Source organism: Leucopleurus acutus (assembly GCF_964270905.1).
Source record: "Leucopleurus acutus genome assembly, chromosome: 19".
Lineage (NCBI taxonomy): Eukaryota > Metazoa > Chordata > Mammalia > Artiodactyla > Delphinidae > Leucopleurus > Leucopleurus acutus.
In genome coordinates, this window is record NC_139161.1 from 41,403,919 (window position 1) to 41,424,901 (window position 20,983).

At 49.0% G+C, this 20,983-nt stretch overlaps 1 protein-coding gene across 1 annotated transcript in view; it reads left to right on the forward strand.

The window, feature by feature from the left end:
* Positions 1 to 456: 456 nt before the first annotated feature.
* The window catches only part of ASIC2 (acid sensing ion channel subunit 2), a gene marked incomplete at both ends in the record, with an annotated part of 1,014,886 nt that continues 994,359 nt past the window's right edge, over positions 457 to 20,983 (forward strand). Inside the window, one exon of the mRNA XM_082860577.1 lies at positions 457 to 1,011. Within this exon, the coding sequence (XP_082716703.1) occupies positions 457 to 1,011 (555 nt within the window). The remainder of the gene's footprint in view (positions 1,012 to 20,983) is intronic.

Genomic DNA, 20,983 nt, shown 5'->3' on the forward strand with positions numbered 1-20,983 from the left:
GCCCTGACATCCCCAGGATGGTTAACGCGGGGCATTACGCACTGGTTAACAGACTCCGAGCTGCTGAGCGACTTGTTTTAAGCATTTTCTCCCTCGCTCTCGCTTTTAATCTTGTCTCTAGTGGCGTGTGTAGGGGGGAGGACTTTATTTCCATTGGCTAAGCTCTCCCTTCCCACCCACATCTCTTCCACATCACCTTGGTGTCTCCCTAAATAAAACCAGCCTTCCTTATCGCCTGGACAAAATCAGGAGCTAGAGTTTGAATGGGTTTTATATAAACACTCACCCCTGGCAGCGTGCGGCTGGGCTCTCAGGATAAACTCACGGCACCTGGCCTGATGCTTGCCTTTCCTTCCCTCCCTTGAACGTCAAGGTTTAAGCAGAGCCCGAGGACTGGGAACTCTTCCCTGAAATCTGATCAACCTGAAGCCAGTTGCGGAACTGCACAGGGTCCCCATGGACCTCAAGGAGAGCCCCAGCGAGGGTAGCCTGCAGCCCTCTAGCATCCAGATCTTCGCCAACACCTCCACCCTCCATGGCATCCGCCACATCTTCGTGTACGGGCCGCTGACCATCCGGCGTGTGCTCTGGGCCATGGCCTTCGTGGGCTCTCTGGGCCTGCTGCTGGTGGAGAGCTCTGAGAGGGTGTCCTACTACTTCTCTTACCAGCACGTCACCAAGGTGGATGAGGTGGTGGCCCAAAGCCTGGTCTTCCCAGCCGTGACCCTCTGTAACCTCAACGGCTTCCGCTTCTCCAGGCTCACCACCAATGATCTGTACCACGCCGGGGAGCTGCTCGCCCTGTTGGACGTCAACCTGCAGATCCCGGACCCGCACCTGGCTGACCCCATGGTGCTGGAGGCCCTGCGGCAGAAGGCCAACTTCAAGCACTACAAACCCAAGCAGTTCAGCATGTTGGAGTTCCTGCATCGCGTGGGCCATGACCTGAAGGATATGATGCTCTACTGCAAGTTCAAAGGGCAGGAGTGTGGCCACCAGGACTTCACCACAGTGAGTACTTGGCTTTCAGCTCATTTTTGCGCTCAGTCCTTTTGAGAAGTACCACGCTGGCGGTCTGCGGCTTGGTTCGAGGTCTCTCTGTGCTTTGGAGCAGGAGAGAGAGCAGTGTCTCAGTTGGAGGCCAAGAGGGTAGTTGGCCAGAGTTGTTGGAACTGGTCGGAGAGGCCTACCTGCTGGGTTGGAGCACTCCTGTCTGGTCAGATGTGCGGGGCGAGCAGGGGGCGCCTGGCCGTGGTGGCGGATCGTTACCCTAGGGGTGCTGAGTTGCCTTCCACCCACCCAGAGGGAGGAGGCCTGAGCCGTCCGTGGTCCAGGGCACTCGGTGTCTGAGCTGTGTGACTGGGACAGCTTGTCATTGCCGAGGTGGCATTTTCTCTCTCTCTGCTCGGAAGTGGCATCAGGCACTGCATCCTGTGGGCTGGGCTGGAGCTTAAAGCTGCCAGGAAAGGGGGTGGGGGGCACCAGGCAGCCTGGATGGTTCCAGTGGCTTTGGGAGCTTGCTGGAGCAGGTGATGCTGCAAAGGTGTGGAAGTCTCTTTCCTTCCTTTTCCTGTGTGGATTCTGAGCTCCGTGCGGGGAGAGGAGAGGCCAGGGGAACCCCGGGTCTCTGTCTGGTCTGCTGGCAGGTCAAAAACAAAGAGATGTTCAGGGTCCCTGGGCCAAAGAGGAGGGTCTATGTGGAGACCCATGCACAGGACGGGCAGTGAGATGTCTGGGAGGGTGAAAGGTTGCAGGCTGGCTGGTCTGCGAGTTTCAGCTTGAAACTCAAAGGCTCGTTTGCTGTCTGTATGATGATCCCTTAACAACGTGGATACGTGGATACAGAGGGGTGGTGTGGGGAGGGGGCGAGCAGCTGTGAGATCCGCAAGCCTGGAGGAGGAGAGTGGAGCTGAGTAAAGAGGAAAAGCGGAGGGGGAGGTGGATCCCATTCGGGACGGGGCTTCCTGGAGGGGCAGGGGAAGAATGGGAGGAGAGCTGTGGCTGCCAGGGTTCTGTGTCTGCCTAATTAGTGGGCTGCTGGGCAGAACTTGGCATAACAGGTCTGGTTGCAGCTGCCCACACCTCCTTGCTCCCAGGCGGGTCTGGGACATCAAGTGCTGTGGGACCCTCCGGAAGCCCAGTGTGGCCGCTTCTCCCAAAGCCGCCTTAAGGGAGAACCGAGAGCTTTTGAGTCTCAGAGCCTTGAGCCAAATTGCAGTTGTAATTTCGGGGTGGCAGGTACCGCAACTGCAAAGAGACTGGACTCTGTTGTCAGCTCTTGTCTGAGGTCCTCTGCCTAATTAAGACATGCTCTACCTTTCTCTGTGGTGCATCCACTCCCCGCCGGCTCTCAGGGCCGCTGCCTACCAGACTCTTGCTCTGAGTTTCTTTTAATGCTACAACCAGTCTCTGCACACAGCCTCTATGCTTGCTGTGCGCTGTCTCTGATTCTGGAAAAGCCAAGAGTGCCTGGGGGTGGGTGGGGGTGGGGCGCGGGGCTGGGGAGGGCTCATTGCCTCTGGCATCCCCTGGAGCTCTCTTTCCTGGGGGAGTTGTTTTGTATTATCCATTTGAAACACTATGCAAAAGAGCCCAGCAAGATCAGGCTGTGGTGTATGTATGCTAAAGAGGAAGCTGGTCTGAGCTGGGGGGAAGGGACCAGCAGTCCTGGAAGCCTTTCTAAATGGAGCAAACAGGATCCGAAAACATGTCACACACAATGTCTTGGGTGGCTTGGGGAGAGTTGGGGAAAAAGCCTCATTCTTGGAGGCTGAAACTATCCCTGTATCCACCCCGTGCTTTCTAGTGCCGTGGCAACGCTCCGCTTCACCACTGCACCACGCAGCTCAGAAACACACATGGAACATGCAGACAGCAGAGAGAGAGAGAAGGTGGCACCGAGAGCAACTGCAGCTGGTAGCAGACCCTGGGCCAAGTTCTCAAGCATCCTCATAACCACATGTCCACGTAGTGGCTTCCTCTCAATTCATGACCAAGTTCCACTTAGAAGTAAAGGTTCTTTGATCCCAGGCTGCAGTTTTGTACTTAGCCTATCATTTCGGTCCCTGGGGTCCCAAGGGGCCAAAGATCAGGCTGTAAAACCTGACCCAACCCTTTGACCTTTCCAGGTTGTCTCTTAAATAATGAAGCTGCCTGTGGACACAATTGATTACTTAGTAAGTGTCACGTCATTATCTGCCATCCTTACCAGGTTCAAGACTGATTTGGTTGAGTGTCTCTCCTTAGACTGACTCTCAATGGATGACCTCCTCTAGCATTGAAAAGGGGACGGGTCTCAGGGCTGGATTGCCAAGCTGTTCAGGAGAGTGTCCAAAAGGGCACCCACTCTAGGAAGCCTGGCGCATACTCCAGGCAGGAGGCTGATCTTTTTCACCCGTTGATTGCAATGAGCAGCCATGCTACAAGGCGCGGACATGATGCCAAGTTCATTCCAAGACCTTGCAGTGAGGGCTAATCCTTCCCACTCGCCCTTGTCTCCCTGGCTCCTTGGCCTGGGGTGCAGGTGTGCTTGTCCTTGGCCTGGGGTGCACCGGAGGAGAGCGAGACCTCACAGGTGGTTATGGGAGAAGTTGGCTCACCAGCTTTCTCTCTCATTCATTCTCTCTACTGCGTATCCCTCTCCCTTTGGTTAATTTACTGGGCTCTCCCTGGGTTTGTCCTATGCTGGGTGGCTTCCTTCCCTATGAGCTGTGGCTAGCTTATTAGAGAGTGAAGTGTGGGGAGGGGCTGCCCCCAGTGGATCATTTTTCCTGGTTTTCTTTTTCTGCAAAGCGTACCTAGTGCCATCTCCAGGGCTAATGCTTTCGCATACGCGTCCTTATTCCAAGTTCTTAGCTGGTGTGCATAATACCCTTTAATTAGCGAATGAGCCATGATTCTAGCAGAGTGAAAGGTTGTCTGTGGAGGTTAAAAGTCCCAGAAGCCAGGTGTGGGACGCTGACTGCCATGTAAACAGGTGTGCTGCATGATTGGGCAGGTACACTCTTAGCCCTGACCTAAGACCGCCTGACTTCAGATAGGCACATACTTTTCTTTCCTGGAAGAGGAGAGGAGGGCTTTGATTTAACAGTGTCTACGCAGCAGAGATCGCCCTGCTGACCCAGAGTGGAAGGAAAGGAGTTGGGGTGAGAGGGCTGGCCAGGGGGTGTGTCTCTGGCCATGACTGGATGAGCTGAAGTTAAGATTGGGAGTAGGAAAACATAGGTTCGAATCCCAGCTCCGTCATTTCCTAGCTTATTCCCTGGGTCGTATTTTGTACCCTCTCTCGGCATCGACTTGCTCGTGGAACATGTGGTAGTAACATGTGATTTTGTAACTCACAGGGAGAACGAATCATGTGAGACCATATATGTGAAAAATCTCTTGTGCCTTGTGACAACTAGATGTCACAAGATGTAAGGCGGGGTTATTTTCAAGATTTGTAGGAGGGGTTTTTTAATATAAATTTATTTCCTTGTTTTTATATTTGGCTGTGCTGGGTCTTCGTTGCCGTTTGCAGGCTTTCTCTAGTTGCGCGAGCGGGGGCTGCTCTTCGTTGCGGTGCGCGGACTTCTCATTGCAGTGGCTTCTCGTTGCGGAGCACAGGCTCTAGGCGCGTGGGCTTCAGTAGTTGTGGCACACAGGCTCAGTAGCTGTGGCGCACGGGCTTCAGTAGTTGTGGCTCGCGGGCTCTAGAGCGCAGGCTCAGTAGTTCTGGCACATGGGCTTCCTTGCTCCGTGGCATGTGCGATCTTCCCGGGCCAGGGATCGAACCCGTGTCGCCTGCATTGCAGGTGGATTCTTAACCACTGAGCCACCAGCGAAGCCCGTTGTAGGAGGGCTTTTATTGTCCAGCCTACCTGCCCTGTTTGCAGCCCTCCAGAAGAGTCAGTTGATTAGTAATGCTGTCAGGATAGACCAGAGAGAGAGGGGAGGCTGCTGCTTTCTGAGCCCTGGGTTAAAGCCCAGCATCGCAGAGCTGGGGTTTTGTAGAGTGGAGGTCGCAGCTGGGTTCAATAGCTAACTATTGCGGACAGGTGGCAACCCCACTGCCTGTGACTAGCACGTGACTGTTTCACATTGTTTCTCTGCTTATCACATTGGGGTTCATCTGCCTCCAAGTTCAGGATTGCAAATGACCCCTCAGTCTGCATTTTTAACCTGATTGCCATTGTGTGTGTGTGTGTGTGCGTGCGCGTGCGCGCGTGCGTGTGTGCGTGTATGTGTGTGTACTTTAAACTAGAGATTTCTTAGGAAAGGCATTTCCTTCTTTTCTTACTGAAAGAAACGTCTCTCCACAATGGGATCTTGTTAGAGGCAATTCTATGACTCCTAGTCGTCTGCATCACATAGCATTACAGAGATGTGGAGGGGAGGGCTTAGACAGCTCCCATATTTGGAAATCTTGCCACAGGCTGGTGGGTCCCTAGCTAAGCTTATTACTTCTTATCACATGAGAAGCAGGTGTGTGAAGAAGGTGGGCTTTGGGGAGAGATCTGAGTTGGAATTCCAGCCGTACCCCCTCTTCGATGTGTAATCATGGGCAAATTTCTTTTCTTTTTTTTTTTTTTTTTTGCCGTACGCGGGCCTCTCACTGTTGTGGCCTCTCCCGTTGCGGAGCACAGGCTCCGGACGCGCAGGCTCAGCGGCCATGGCTCACGGGCCCAGCCGCTCCGCGGCATGTGGGATCTTCCCGGACTGGGGCACGAACCCGTGTCCCCTGCATCGGCAGGCGGACTCTCAACCACTGCGCCACCAGGGAAGCCCCATGGGCAAATTTCTTAATCTTACTCTCTCTGTCTCTAATTAGGAGCAATAATACCTGCCACTCAGAGTTGCTGTACTGATCCAGGGAGGCCAAAGGGTGCCAAGAGCTAGTGCACGGCAGATGCCTCGTACAGGGCAGGCCCCATGCTTTGCTTAGTGTCCCCCGGGAGTGCTGACTGAGCCTTAGTTGGATTCTGGCTGTCTTGACTTCAGGACAGTGTCCTTCTCACTATTCCACACTGTGACTCACTAACAGCTTTGGAGCATGGTCAACTGCTGTGTTTGTGGGCTTCTTAATTCTCATAATATGACAAACGTTCCCTTTTCTCAGGACTTCCATATCGGTTCTGCTTCCTAAACATCCTCTCCTTACCTGCCATCTTGGCTTCCGGTCCAGGTCATGCCACTAACCTCAGCCCAGGAAGCTTGTGCTGCCCTAACCCCTGATAAGAGTCGAGTGGCCTGGGTAGCAGGCCTGCATCTTTTATCACGAGTGTGTGTGCTGTGTGTCTGCACATCCGTTCCTTTGTTAATCAAACAGAGCACCTCCCATGTAGCAGGGAGAGAGCTAGACCAGATTCTTGCCCTCTGAAAGCTCATGGCCCATTTCCCATCCCCTGTGGATGGGAGTGGGGTGTTGAGAGCAGGAGTCTTGTCTCATCAAACACATTCTCTGCACCTTTCATGCTGAATGCAGGGTCTGCCCACAGTAAATACCCAACAAAGATTTTTTTTTTAAATTCAGTAGTTACTTGCTGTTTCCTGAACTGACCCAGCATCCTTTGCTCATGGGCCTTTCTTACTTCTTTTCATCTCTCACCTCTCTCTCTCTGTCTACTTATTTAAATCCTACTCATCCTTTAAAATCCCGCTCTAGGCGTGGTCGCCATTGGGGATGAGAGGCTGGGCAGACTCGGGCCTGGGACCGCTCGGACACCCTGGCGCTGGGTGGCAACGGAAGAGGCCAGAGGAGCTGCAGGTGCTGGGGGACGCGAAATGGGCCCGCAGGAGATTAGAAGCAGGGGCGCAGGAGCGGGGCTGCCTCCACGTGAAGGTGCGCGTGCCAGTGTCCTGGGGCAGCGAGGAGCCCAAGTCACTGGATGCCCAGCCCAGAGGCCACCTCCCCGCACCACAGCCAGACGGCGACCAGGGGCGACCAAGTGTAGGGGTTCCTCAGGATGGCGGAAGGAGCTTGCGGGGCAGCCTGGAAGTTTCCGCAGGTTACGTTGCGTTTTGTGGTGTAATCCTGAACAACGGTGAAATCAAAGATCCAGCAACTTGAACTAACTGTATTTCGGTTGATTCACTGTAACTGCCAAACATGCCCTGGATTTCGAATAAATAATACGACCCCCCCACCCCCCAAAACATCTGGCTCTAATATCTCTGTGGCCTTCTCCAGGAAACCACTGCCAACCCCTCTCCCCATGTCATAATCTAACTTAATCTCTTCCTCTCCTGTTCTCTAAACAGCCTTTGGATTACTCCTCTCCTAGAACAGTCATTATACTTTTCCTTGCATTAGAATCATGAAGTGTTTAGGCTGAAAGGAACCTTAGAGATGATTTAATTTAAAACGGAATTCTTTAACCACTGATAATTTTTATTCATTGCCCATTTCAGTTTCTCCTCCCCGTAAGACATGATGTCTTTTCTAACTTGATATTCTCAGGACTTAGAACTGCTTAGCACAGGGAAAGCTCTTACAGTGTGTCGTGAGTGTGTGAAGTGGGTTTGAAGTTTTTCAAATGTCAGGTGACTCTGGTGTCAACTGAAATAGCCATTTTTTGGCTTCCCTTTTCAGTATAGGGACCCAGGATTCCACCTGCATTGGGAAGACTTGTCTCATTATTGTTTTTTTTTTTTGCGGTACGCGGGCCTCTCACTGCCGTGGCCTCTCCCGTTGCGGAGCACAGGCTCTAGACGCGCAGGCTCAGCGGCCATGGCTCACGGGCCCAGCCGCTCCGCGGCATGCGGGATCCTCCCGGACCGGGGCACGAACCCGTGTCCCCTGCATCGGCAGGCGGACTCCTAACCACTGCGCCACCAGGGAAGCCCTATTGTTATTATTTTAACAGTACACTTTCTGATTATAGAAACAATCCAGTCACTGGAGAAAACTTGGGAAGTGTGGGAAAGAATAAAGAAGAAGAAAAAATGTCCCAGAATAGCATCTTAGGTATAATTACATGTATTATTTTAGTATTTGGGGAGTAGCTCCATTTGGTCATGCCTGGGATCACACATCTGTACATGTGATACCTCGTCTGGCATGCAGTGCACACTTAGTCACTGTCACCTTGCTTTCTTCATCCTGGGTCCCCTGGGTAGTCTCCAGGGTGTTAGAGATTCCCTCAACAGTCCACTTAGAGTAAAAATAAAATCCAAAGATCTGTCTCCATGGGTCTGAGCAATACCCCTTTGGTGGGATATATTTTGTCTTATCTGCCGGAAGCATCCAGGGATAATTTGTGAGGGGGAGGGGAAATTGCCCCTCTTAACTCAGCGTCCTTGGATTACATGTTCACAGCTGAACACCAGTTACTCTTTTTTGATGGTAATTTATTGACAGTCTAGGTGTGCATTTACCTGAAGCCATCTTGGTCCTGTTTGTTGTATGTTTGTTGGGTTGAACCAGAGATGTGTTTGTTGGCACCAAACTAGATCTTCTGACTGAGACTTGACCTCGTTCCTGGATGAAGCCCAACCCCTCATGACCATGAGGACCCTGGACCATGAAGCCCAGGAAGTTCTCCTTGCACGGCCATCCCTGCACGCCTCAGCACACAGTGTAGGCCCTGACTCTCCCTCACCTGGGAAGTTTCTAGGCTCCATGTTAAAATGGTCTAGATTGCATTGAATGCAAAGTAGATGGTCTTTCCTATTCCTTAAGTTGCTTGGAAGTTTTGTGAGCATTTGCCATGCTGCCCAGCTGTGTGCGTGGTTCTCTGTGGAACTAGCCTCCAGTTGGGATCTTCTAGTTTGCAGAATGTTAGGTCATGGCTCTCTGGAAGTAAAGCTTTCAGGGGTGTATTGACTTCTGTCTGATGTGATGAAGGACTAGGACACAGCCTAAGAGCTGACTGTTATAATGACCTGCACCATCTACTTGCAAGAAAAGCTGAAGTGGCAGCGAGCCACAAAGCTGGTGCCTAGTTGCTGTATGTCTGCATCTCTGTCCCTGGGTGTTCTTGGACCTCCAGAATGCTGATGGAAGACTACCTGCAAGCTTACCAAATTGGGAATTGATTCTTTCCCCCTCTCTACAGTGGTTCTCTTTTCCTCTCTGCAGAAACTCCTTCCCTTAACGAAGAGATGAATTCTAGACAGTTTTCTGTAAAGTTTCTGAATCCTGGTTTGCTACCGATTTCTAGAGGAAGAGCTGAAATGGGATCCCATGAAAAAAATCCCCAACCACTGAATGGATAGCTCTTACTTTATTTTTTTTTTTTGCATTGGTAGCTTTTAGCACCAAGTTTGTTGTCAGAGGCGTTATTCCCATAGATCAGTTCATATTTCAAAACATCGAGTATCGCATTCTCTCCAGCAGAAAAGAAATATGCCACCTGGGTCTAGAGATATCTGAAAGTGTGCTTTGCGCCGTCTCTGTTTCATCTGAGTGTTTATGTTTGATGGAGCTGGGTTGCCATATCAAACTTGACCAGCGGGGCTGTTTGACCCATGATCTATTGTAATCTGAAACGAATGGGCTACAGCACCCCTGCAGATTTGAAATTCCATGTGTCATATTTCTCCCCTGCAACAGACTTAAAACCAGTCCATACAGGTGGGACTTAGTGGTTACTGGAAGCCTGTGATAGAAGCCTGTTTATCAGGATGGGCGTTATTTGGGAAGAACATTCTGAAAAGGGTCATCCTTTGGATGCTAAACCGTCTCTCCATCTCCCAGCACTTATTTTCTCATGAATCAGGTCCATTCCCTATTGATTACCTCACTGGCCACAGAAATTTATACTCAGGAGAAATAAAGTACAACGCGCAGAAAGAACATATTTGCCTGGGTTTATTGACTTCTGTTGATGGAGTGGCCCAGCCTTGGGCAAGTTAATTAGCTTCTGTGGGCCTCAGTTTCCTCACTTGTAAGATGAGGGGGTTAAACTAGGTGACTCCCAAGGACTTGCCAACTTGGAGAACTGTAATACAATAGAACACAATCGAAATTTAGTTTCTGATCTCGCATTTGTTCGCTGAAATAACTTTAACTTATGCTTGGGGGCAGAGAGTTGATGTTATTTTGTAACCAGATATATTTATCCATTTATTTGTGTAATGTAGATAGAGCTGTACAGTGGAAGGAAAAATAGCCTGATATGCTGAGTGGCTGTAGTGGGAATACGGAGGCACAGAATTCTACCGTCAGGACTCTGTCCGTGAGCCGTGTGTATCTGACTGCCATTCATCAGTCTGACTGAAAGTTTCCATCACACTGGTCCTACAGTTGTGAGCAGGGGTCTGTGTACAAATTAGCAAGGGCATCTGTGAAAGGCGCTGTTGGTGTTCCATCCAGATTCCCTTTCCTGCTGCTGCGGCTACAAGCTTCTGCACTGAGAACAGGAGGATGCCCTTGGTCCTTAGTCTACTGGCCCTGCCTTTCCTGGAGATATCTGAGAAGTTATGCACCTCCCCACCACCTGGGGGCAGCCAGGAGCCAGCGACTCCTGACTGACAGGAGTGCAAAATGCCAGGCACCTTGCCTCAAGACCCAACAAATTATGGTGCAGTTTACACTCCAGAGCTTTCCACGGGATCAGGCTGAGCTAGACTTCTCCTGAAACCACGTCTTTGCTTACCTTTTCTCCCTGCCCTACCGTGCATACCTCACTCCCTTCTAGGCTTTTCCTGAGCTCATTCCCTCAATAAATCACGTGGACAAGAAACCGCATCTCAGGCTCTGCTAGGGAACCCACCCTATGTATTGATTCGTTTTACCTTCTCCATCTGTTTGACAACATGGAGACTCACTGAGGCACATGGACCTGTGTCTGGCTTAGAAAGAAGGAAATACCTGTTTCAGAAGTCTTATAAGCCTCATTCTTTCTTGCTGTGCCCTCCACTGGGGCCTGTAACAATGTCCAAGGGAGACTTTTCATAATTCAAGTGAGCATCTCTCTATTAGGATCCACTATTGTAGGCTCAGCTGGTTTGCTCCTCTTTGGAACTTTTTGTCCGAGGAAAGCCCTTCCCAAAGTTGCCCATGTCCTAAGGGCTGAGCTATCCTTATTCTCTCAGCTCCTGTATCCCCCCCCCCCACACCCGAACCCTGTCCCCTGCCCAGGCTGCTCACATTCTAGCTCACACCTTTACCAACACCTGCCTTCTCGTCATTTCCCATTTCCCAGTTCTGCTGTCTCTGAAAGCATCCCTTTCTCACCCTCCTCCCAGCCTTCACTGCCATTTCCTCCTAGATGGGCCTCAGTCTGGCTTTAAGCCATGGTGGGGGGGGGGAAGCGACTGCCTTCGATGTTGGCAGTGGCTCGGCTTCATCTGTAAAGCAGGAGGCAGTGAGAAATGTACGGCTGACCGGGGCTGTTGCTCTTCATATGTCACAGAAACCGTGAGTGATGAGGGATGCAGGGAAGAACTGAGACTGTTTAGCCTGAAAAGGGAAGCAGGTGACTCAAGGCTGGGTGGTTGCTGTCTTCATACACTTCAAAGGTCCTTGTAGAGAAGAGGGATGAGGTTTCCTCTTTGTGAGGCCAGAATGCAGTGCTGGTACCCAGGGATGGGCAGACGTTCACAGAGGTGAGTATCAGCTGCTTAGAAGGAGCCATCCTGGGACCACCTGTGCCCTGTCATCAACTCTAGCTCAGGCCATACTATTGCTTATTGGTGATGCTGTAGGGGTGGATCAATGTCAGGTAAGGAGTTGGATGTAATGACCTCTACAGTTACTTTCAACTCTGAGCATCTTTGATTTATTTCCTTTTGGAACAGATATTTGGGGTCCGAGGTGAGGGCCACTGACAGATGGCATTGGGAAGAATTGATAGTAACTGCAAGCCAGTACATCCACTGTGGAACACCACCTCATTTCCCAACACAGCGTAGCCTTGAGGCTGTTTCAGGAGCGGGGAATAAAAATGTTGCTGCTGGAGAAGACTTGGAGACAGAAGATGCTCAGTTCATCCAGAGAGAGTGCAGGACACGTGTGGGTGAGGGTCACCGGGGCTTGGAGTGGCTGGTAAATGACCTGGCCTCCCCAAGGGAGTATGCATGCCTCCTGGAGAAGCAGTTCCCAGGGCAATTTGTCATAAATTCCCGGCACTCGCTTCAGTCCTAGAGAGCAGATCTTGGGTGTGCTTGGACCTGACCTGCTTTCTGGTAGGGGCTGGGGAGACAGAGAGGTACTCAAGTTTAAGGTAACTCTGGGGTGGGTGGGGCTAGAGATAGAGCCAGTTATAGGGGCTGGGAAGGAAGTTAATGTGGCTGGGAGAATGCCCTGCCTGGGAGCTCCAGGGTGTTATGGCAGGTGTGGGAAGGATGAAGGGGCTCTGGCATCGGAGGTAATCACAGAATGAGATATTTTAGCCAATCGTGGAATTCAGTGCCAGACAGGTATGGGGTCCGGGCTTGCATAACTGTGATTTTTTTTTTTTTGATTAGTAAGAAACATATACTTGGTCTTCATCGCTGGTTCCTGGTACAAGAGCTTGAAAAACCCTTGCGATTTCCCGAGGGATTGGGTGAGAGGAGCATCTTTTGTTACTGCTGATAAGGCCCTTTCAACCGGATGTGAATTTATGCTAAGGAAGTGACTCTTGCTGGGCCCCTGGATAGCTTCAGGATGGGGGTGGGTTGCCGTCAGCCATACGATTAGAGGGCTGGAAATTGAGTTAATCACCAGTGGCCCATGATCTAATCAATCCTGCCTATGTAATGGGACCTCTCCATAAGAGCCTCTGAATGAAGGGATTTGGAGAACTTCTGGGTTGGTGAACACATGGAGGTGCTGGGAGGCCGTCATACCAAGAGAAGGCGTGGAAGCTCGGTGCCCCTTACCCTAGACCTTGCCCTGTGCATCTCTTCCCTCGGGCTGTTCCTGAGTTGTATCCCCTATAATAAACCAGCGATAGTAAGAAAACTTTTCCTGACTTCTGTGAGCCATTCTAGCAAATTATCAAACTTGAGGAGGGGGTCATGGGAACCCTGATTTATGGCCAGTTGGTCAGAAGTACAGGTGGCTTGGTGATTGGCGGCTGAAGTGGGGCCAGTCTTATGGGACTGAACCTTTAATCTATGGGGTCTGCCCTAACTCTGGTAGTTAGTGTCAGAATTGCTTGGTATGAGGGGAAAACCAACACGTTTGGTGTCAGAAGTGAACTGTCCTGTGAGTTAAAAAAATGGATCTCGGTAGTGATCTTATGCAAGTTACTTAACCTTCCCCCCTCCATTTCCTCACCTAGTAAATAATAGTCATACTGGTATTTACTGTATAGGATGGTGTGCAGCAGTTGAATGAAATAATAGAAGCGAAACTTTAAGCATTGGGCCAGATGTAGAGTGTCAGTATTTTGTTACTTTTATTATTACTAAGATGAGCTGGTGATAAGACATAGTGACCGGGGATCTGAGAACAGAGGATTTTGGGGGGAAATCCGCAGTGACATCGGCAAATCCCCAGAGTATGGGGATGAGACTGCAAACAAGCCAGGCACCCAGCTCCTGCTATAAGACACCCAGAGTATGTGAAAACTAGATCAAAACTATGTAGTTTACAAAACCTATTAATAATTGCGATGTTTTCTGAGTGTGTGCTATATCTCAAGCCCTGTTCTTGACTTGGAATTCAGTCTCTATCTGTAACTCTGTTTTTTGGTGTGGAAAAAATTGAGGCTCAGAAAGGTTAAACGACAAGCCTGAAGTCACTTAGCTAAGAATTGGCGGAAGTGGAATTTGAAACAGGTACTCTGGTTCCAGATCCTCCAGGCTTCCTTTATAAGATGCTATTGGATCCTCACGATAACTCTGAAAGTGGAAAAAGTGCATCTGTTTCAGAGTTGAACATAGGTACGGCCCATATCCTTTTCCATTATGCTTTATCACAGGATATTGAATATAGTTCCCTGTGCTATACAATAGGACCTTGTTGTATAGCCATCTTGCATATAACAGTTTACACCAGATGAGGGTTTTGTGCTGCAAGAGAATATTCCAACTTTGCAGAACAAGACTTTCCAGCTACAGTTCCTGCCTTAGAGGAGGAGAACATAGGTGCAGTCAAATGACTGGTTCTGAGAGGTGGCCACCCCAGACCTTTTCCCCTGATGAACGTGCAGGTGTTTTCAGGGCTGATGTCACGCATCTCGGCTCAGCTGGCTTCACTGGCTGCCCAGGAGGGGCACTGCACATCAGCTTTGTGAATTCAATTTTCCCTCTTCAGGGGAAGGTGGACTTTGGATCCTGCTGCCGTGATTTCTGCCTGTTGCAAGCACCACATCTCTAAGAGCTGGACATACGTCTGTGGTCCCCTTGACCTCCCAGCTCTGCAGATTTGCATCAGATCCTTTGTTCTCTCCTGCCCGGTGGAAGGGCCAAGCAATTCCACAGCACCCTCTTCAGGAAAGTCAAGACGCTGGAGAAGCCTGTTCTTGCCAGGGTGACACTTGCCGTCTCTCCAGATGGCCAGCTGGGGTGCTCCAGGGTCCGACATTAGGAAATGAGCATCTGTTTCAGATGTGCATGGGATTCTGCTTTGCTGGCTTTTTCTGACTCCACTTCCCCATTTTAAATCCGCCTCTGGGTGGCAGAAATGATAACTTTACGAGAAACAGATCTGTTGAAGGAACCGGCTGGCGAGAGCTTGGCATTGAGAGCTTCTGCCTCCAAATCAGTGACTTGAATTTGAATGTCCAGTTCACGTGTGCTCTGAACAAATTTGCAGGTGACAGGATAGCACAGTGGTTGAGAGCTGGGGTTCCGGAGTGAGACAATCTCGGTTGAAATTCTATACTCATATACTAGTTAGATGACCTTGGACAAGATATTTAATTCAATTTGGGGAGAATTAAATGAGTTGTAAACTGTGCAGCACGATAGAGCTCAATCACTGAGTTGGTTCTCACCCTCCTCCCTGTTTTCATCTCCATCTACATACCAACTTTTCGGCTTCTAATTCAGTATGATATTTTTCTGTTTCCTCATTTCTGTTCTCTGACCTGGGTGCTTTCTCCTGGGACTGGCTGGACTGTGTTCTCTTTTGTTTTCTCCTCCCCCACTGGATATGGCAATCGAGGGACCTTTCTCGGGAGCAGGGGTGATGGGGAAGATGTTTTAGCGTGTCCACCATGATGATGTAGGGAATTTCAGGTCTCGCTTTCTCCCTGGCAGCCCCGAGAGATACCCATCCCTCTAGAGTGTGAGGAAGCAGCCACTGAGAGAGTAGCATCTCCATGAACTGGAAATAACCGTGTCTTCTAAAGTTGGGGCAAGGCTGCTTCTGCCTTCCTAGAATGATTTCTTAGCAGAACACCTTTTATCCCCTGGGCCTGTTAGCTATTTCAGGGACATTCTAAGTGGCTATTAACAAATGTTGAATTATGGCTGCAAACCTCTGGGAGCTCACGTGAATCACAAGTGAGCTCTGTGCAGTCAAGTTGCCACAATGGACTGGGATTAAACAAACAGGGACCATTGTTCTCCCCACAGCAGTGAGGCAAGAAGGCTGCTCTTTGGAGCCTGTGGTCTCAGGCAACATGCTCCTGAGAAGCAGGACACTTCCAGGACACATAGCTCATTGCTGTAGGGCAGATAGATGCTCTGGGTTTGTAGAGAGGCATATTTCAGCTTCCTATCTGGAGGAATTTACCAACAGTGAGGCAGTATGTCCAGGGATATACCAGCCAATCTCAGGGGTTATGAGTTGCCCAGCACATTGGTTCAGAAAACACCTACTGAGTGCTTCCTATGCTCTGGGCTAAGCTGTACAGAAATGGAAATGAATAAGGCCCAGTCCAGGAGGTCCGGGCGCTCGCAGCCTGGAGGGTAGGCTGAGCAGTAAACAGATTACGTGCAACAGCCGAAGTTTGCACGAGGCGACACAGGGTAGGCTCTAAAAATCTTCCAAAAGGAGATGATATGTATAATTTTTTTTCCCTTTTGAAACAATTTTAAACATATAAATGTTGTAAGACTAGTGCAAAGGATTCCTGAGTATCCAGTGGTCCCAGCGATGTCCTCTTTGGCCAAAGGATCCCATCCCGGATCCTTTATTCTGAGTCTCCTTTATTCTGGAACTGCTCCTCAGTTTCTTCCTGACCTTCACGACCTTGACATTTTTTTAGGAATTCAAGGCCAGTCATTTTCGCAAATGATTTTCCCTCTTGATTAGACCCAGATAATGAATTTTTGGTTGAATTTCACAGGATGGATCCAGGATTCTTCTCATTGTATCCTGTCTGGAAGCACACAATATTTATTTGTCCCAGTCGTTATAGTGTTAACTTTTATCACTTGATGAACTTGGTGTCTTCCAGGGAAATGCTCTGAGACCGTGTAAAACCCCATTTCTCATCCCGCTTTCACCCTCTGTTTTTTTTAAATCATCCATTGATTTTTCTTGCTTGAATTATTACAGTGATGCTCGCCAAATGGTGATTTTCTAATTCCATCTTTTTATCTACATTTCTTAGTGGGCTTTCTGAAATACAGAAGAGCTTTCTCTTTTCCCTTTTTATTCGTTCATTTATTTATATCAGTGTAGACTCCAATTTCTGTTTTATTCAGTGGGTTCTTATCTGTTCATATTCTTTCGAAACTCAAAATCTCCCATATTTGGGAACCCCTTCGAGCTGATATCTCTGTCCTTTTGACATTTCCCTGAATCCCTTGAGCACTTTACATATTTCTGGTCCAGCTAGAAGGCTCATCTGTTTTTTCCTGCCCAAGTCCTGTAACTGGCTATCTCTCCAGTGAATCCTGGTTCCTTTTAGTGGGAAATGGTATTTAGAAGCAAGATCTGGGTGCCAGGTCTCACTGCTACTAGGTTGTCAGGGCTCAGGGCCCTCCCAGTGGACAGAGCTAGGATATTTACATGTATATTTGCATCTGTATTGAAAAGCACCAGTTCACACAGATACTTCCAATTTTAATCTAACACCACAGCTTCATTCAAAGTCTTTGCCCTTTCCATATTGGTCCTTCCTTTCTTCCTGCAGTAGGAAACCTGCCTCCCATGATCTTATTTACTGTTTGCTCCATTCTCTTGAATGCAGACCATCTTCTTATCCTTACAGACTATTACTCTGCCTGGATGCCTCCTCACAAGGGCCCAGTCCCTGCTGGGCTGCCTTCCTGCCTCTCTCCAAGGCCCTCCTTCTGTGTGCTCTGGCTGCTACGAGGCTGCCTTCCATTCAGATTTCTTCAATTGTCAGATTTCCTCAATTATCCCCCAAACATTTTTACAGATTGTTAACTTAAAAAATTCAGGATCGGGCTTCCCTGGTGACACAGTGGTTGGGAATCTGCCTGCCAGTGCAGGGGACACGGGTTCGAGCCCTGGTCCGGGAAGATCCCACATGCCGTGGAGCAGCGAAGCCCATGCGCGACAACTACTAAGCCTGCACTGTAGAGCCTGTGAGCCACAACTACTGGAGCCCACGTGCCTAGAGCCCGTGCTCTGCAACGAGAGAAGCCACCGCAGGGAGAGGCCTGAGGACCGCAACGAAGAGCTGCAACTAGAGAAAGCCCATACGCAGCAACGAAGACCCAATAAGGCCAAAAATAAATAAATAAAATATATATTTAAAAAAAAAAAATTCAGGATCCACTGAAGATACAATCAAGATTCATGTGTTGCATTTTGTTGTTCTGTCTCCTTTATCAAAATGCTCCCCCCAACATAACACACACAAGCACAGTTGTTAAAAATAGCTTTATTGAGATACAATTCTTACATCGTACAAGTCGCCCACATAAAGTGTAAAATTCAGTGGATTTAGCGCTTTCACAGCATTGTGAAGTTTAGGACATTGTCGTTAAACGGAACCCCAAAAGGAGCTGGGTCCATTAGCTGTTACCTCCCCATGGCCTTCAAGCGCCATCAGTCACTACTCTCTGTCTCTGTAGATTTGTCCATTCTGGACATTTCATGCTAATGCAGTCACATACTATATAATATATATATTGTGACAGACTTGTTTTGTGTAGCATTATGTTTTCAGGGTCCATCCATGTTGTAGCCTGTATCAGTATTTCATTTCCTTTTATTCCCCCCAATATTCCATTATATGGGTGTGTCACATTTTATTCAGCTTTTCATCCTTTGACCTGTTTCCACTTGCTGGCGATTATGAATAATGCTGCTTTCACACTTCCTTTAGTATTGACTTTTGGAAGAAAACAGACCCGTACAAAGTGGTCCCGTACAATCATCCCGCATTATGAATCTGTCTGGTTAGTTCCTTGTGGTTTCACTTAACCTGCTCCTCCCTCCTCTGTATTTCTTATAAACTCGTGGTTGGGTTTAAAGAGTTGATGAAATGCAGGTCAATGTTTTTGGCAAGAGAACTCCATGGATGAAGCTGTGTGCTTTGTACTGCTTCATAGCAGAAGCTTATTCTGTGATGGTCCCCCTCTTCGAGATGCTAGTTTTGATCCCTTGTTTAAGGTAGCAACTACTGGATCTTTCTGTTGCATCACCTCCCATCATCAAATCATCTGCCGTCATCTCTGGGATGATTCTCTGGTACCCTGTAAATATGCTATTTACCATCATATTTGAACCTGAATTACCAGTTTCATTAGAGTTTGCAAAATTGTGATTTCTCAATTCTTTCTACATTTATTGGCTGACATTCTTTTGTAAAGAAGAGCTTTCCCTCGTTAACTGGGGATCAACCAGAGTTCCTCCTATAAAGGCAGGATAAATGCTTATTCTTGTCCTTTAATTACCAGTTTCCAGAGGATAGAGTTGGTGTAATAACTACCATAATAACTGAGTGGGAAGGGAGAGGGCAGGTTGGTAGGAGTCCATGCAGCTGTAGTCAAGGCAACCACAGGCTCCTTCCAGATCCCCTCGTATCCCAGGATGGGGATGTTCACCTTTCAGACATGGTTCTTACTGGTCCTGAGCCTGGGCAGGCCTGGGACAGGGGTGGCAGGCACTAAGCTTAGTGGAACAGGGCTGTGACAACACTGACCACAGGGCGTAAGGCAGGTCATAAAATTAGGGATCCTAATTATTTGTCCTGACTCTCGGTATCTCCTCACTTCCCTGGAGCCTCCCCAGGAGATGTCCAATGCTTGTGCTGCCTTGCACCTGTCTCTGGGGAGTTCATGCAGCATCCCTCCTCAGTGAGAGCAGAGGAGGTGGGGTAGGAAAGGGAAGTCTCACATGTGGATTCCATTTAATTAAAGTACCTGGATACATGATGAGAGCCAGTCATTTGCTGAGCACTTGCTATGTGCCAGGTGGTGTTGAAAGCACCTCCCAGGGATGTGATGGGAGAGGTACTCTTACTCCTCATCTTGTGTGTCAGGACTGAGGTGCACGAGATTAAAGAAATTGCCAAGGTCTCTAGATTCATGGTCCCATTTACTCCCCTGTTCTGCCTTCCCAGGCAGTGCATGAAGAGCTTCTGCCAGGAGGGGGCAGAGGGGCCATGGGGGAAGTTTCATATTCTCCTTCCTCCAGCCTGTATTTCTCTGGATAACTGGATAATTCCTCGGCTATCTGGCTTTGAGCCTGGAGGGAGGGGCTTCTGGATGCAAAGAGAGTGGAGCAGGGTGGGGCTCACAGAGGGGAGAGGCGCCCAGTGAATGCAAGCGTAAGTGTCCCCAGGAACCCTTGGTACCACGGCTCTGTCTCTCACCCCGCATCACTTGACTGATAGTCTACAAACAGGGGCAGCGTTTCCTCCCCATGTCCTGCTCTTTGCCTTGCCTGCTTAGGGGCGCTAATTATCTGGCATGTTAATGAGCCCAGAGGATTAACACGGAACATGGGTAATGATGATTTCACTTGATGAATTCAAAGCTACCTTCCTGGGAAAACAGAATTTAGTCTGTTTTCTGGGAGAGCATCTCACAACCAAACAGCACACAGTGGGTGACTAAGGTCTCAGTGGTGGAGGACCGAGTACATATCCACAACGTGTAGTTCATTCAACCTGCTGTTTGCTCATTCACTCACTCATTCATTCATTCATTCATTTTGCATTCCCCAAGGGTCTACTTGGTACCAGGATGGATAGGGCACCTCCCCTACTCTCAGTGGAATCTCATGTTTTTAGAGGGATGCAGATACGTAAACACATACTTTTAATTAAAACTGTCATGAGAGAATTATCTATGTTGTGTGTGGGGGGCGCAGTGTGGAGGAGGGAGTGATGTATTCCAACTGGGGGGATTGAAATGGCTTCATGAAGAAGGTAGCCTTTTAGCTAGGCCCTCAAGAGAAGCAGAATTTTGACAAGTGAAAGGGGCAGGTGAGTACATCCTAGGGCTGGGGAACTGTGCCAGTAAAGTTACCTGTAAAGTGTATGCTTGGGTAGAGTCAGGAACAGGAGATAATGCTGCAAAGTTGGTCCTTCCCTGGCTGTGAGGGACCCCAAGTGTTGTAGGCACTGGGGAGCTCTTGAGGGTTCTGAGTGACATGATCCCATTTTACTTTTTATAGAACCATGCTTGCAGCATCCCGGTTGAGGACGGTTTAGCTAAGAAAGAGGATGCAAAGGTCTGCTTTCTGTTTGATTGTTTTGTTATTATTACTGTTTAAAAAATAAGAGTCTTGCCTTTATTGGACTCTTACCTTTTAATCATATCTCTGTGGAGCTCAAGTCCTTGGGTGTGAATTACTGACTGTAGAGTGTAAACAAAACTTCAGGCGGTGAAAAACTTCATCGTTGTGTGCTAAGAGAACTAATCAAGGCATTAAGGAAAGATTGGAGTCTATGCTTCTCAACCTTGGCCACACAGTCGAATTACTTGGGGAGCTTTAAAAAATACTGATGTCTGGGTCCCACCCCAGAGATGTCTGGGTTGAAGTCTGGGCATCAGAATTTTTCACAGCTTACCAGATTAATTCTAGTGCTCAGTCAGGGTTAAAAGCTACTAGCCAGAGAACCAGCAGCCTGGAGAATTGGGAGCAAAACCCAGTGCTGGGTTTGCTGACTGGTCTTTTCCCACAGAGACGCTAGCCCTAGCCCTAGCCCTGGTCCTTAGCCACCTTCTGTCTGCAGCTTCGTCTCCTGTGCCTGCT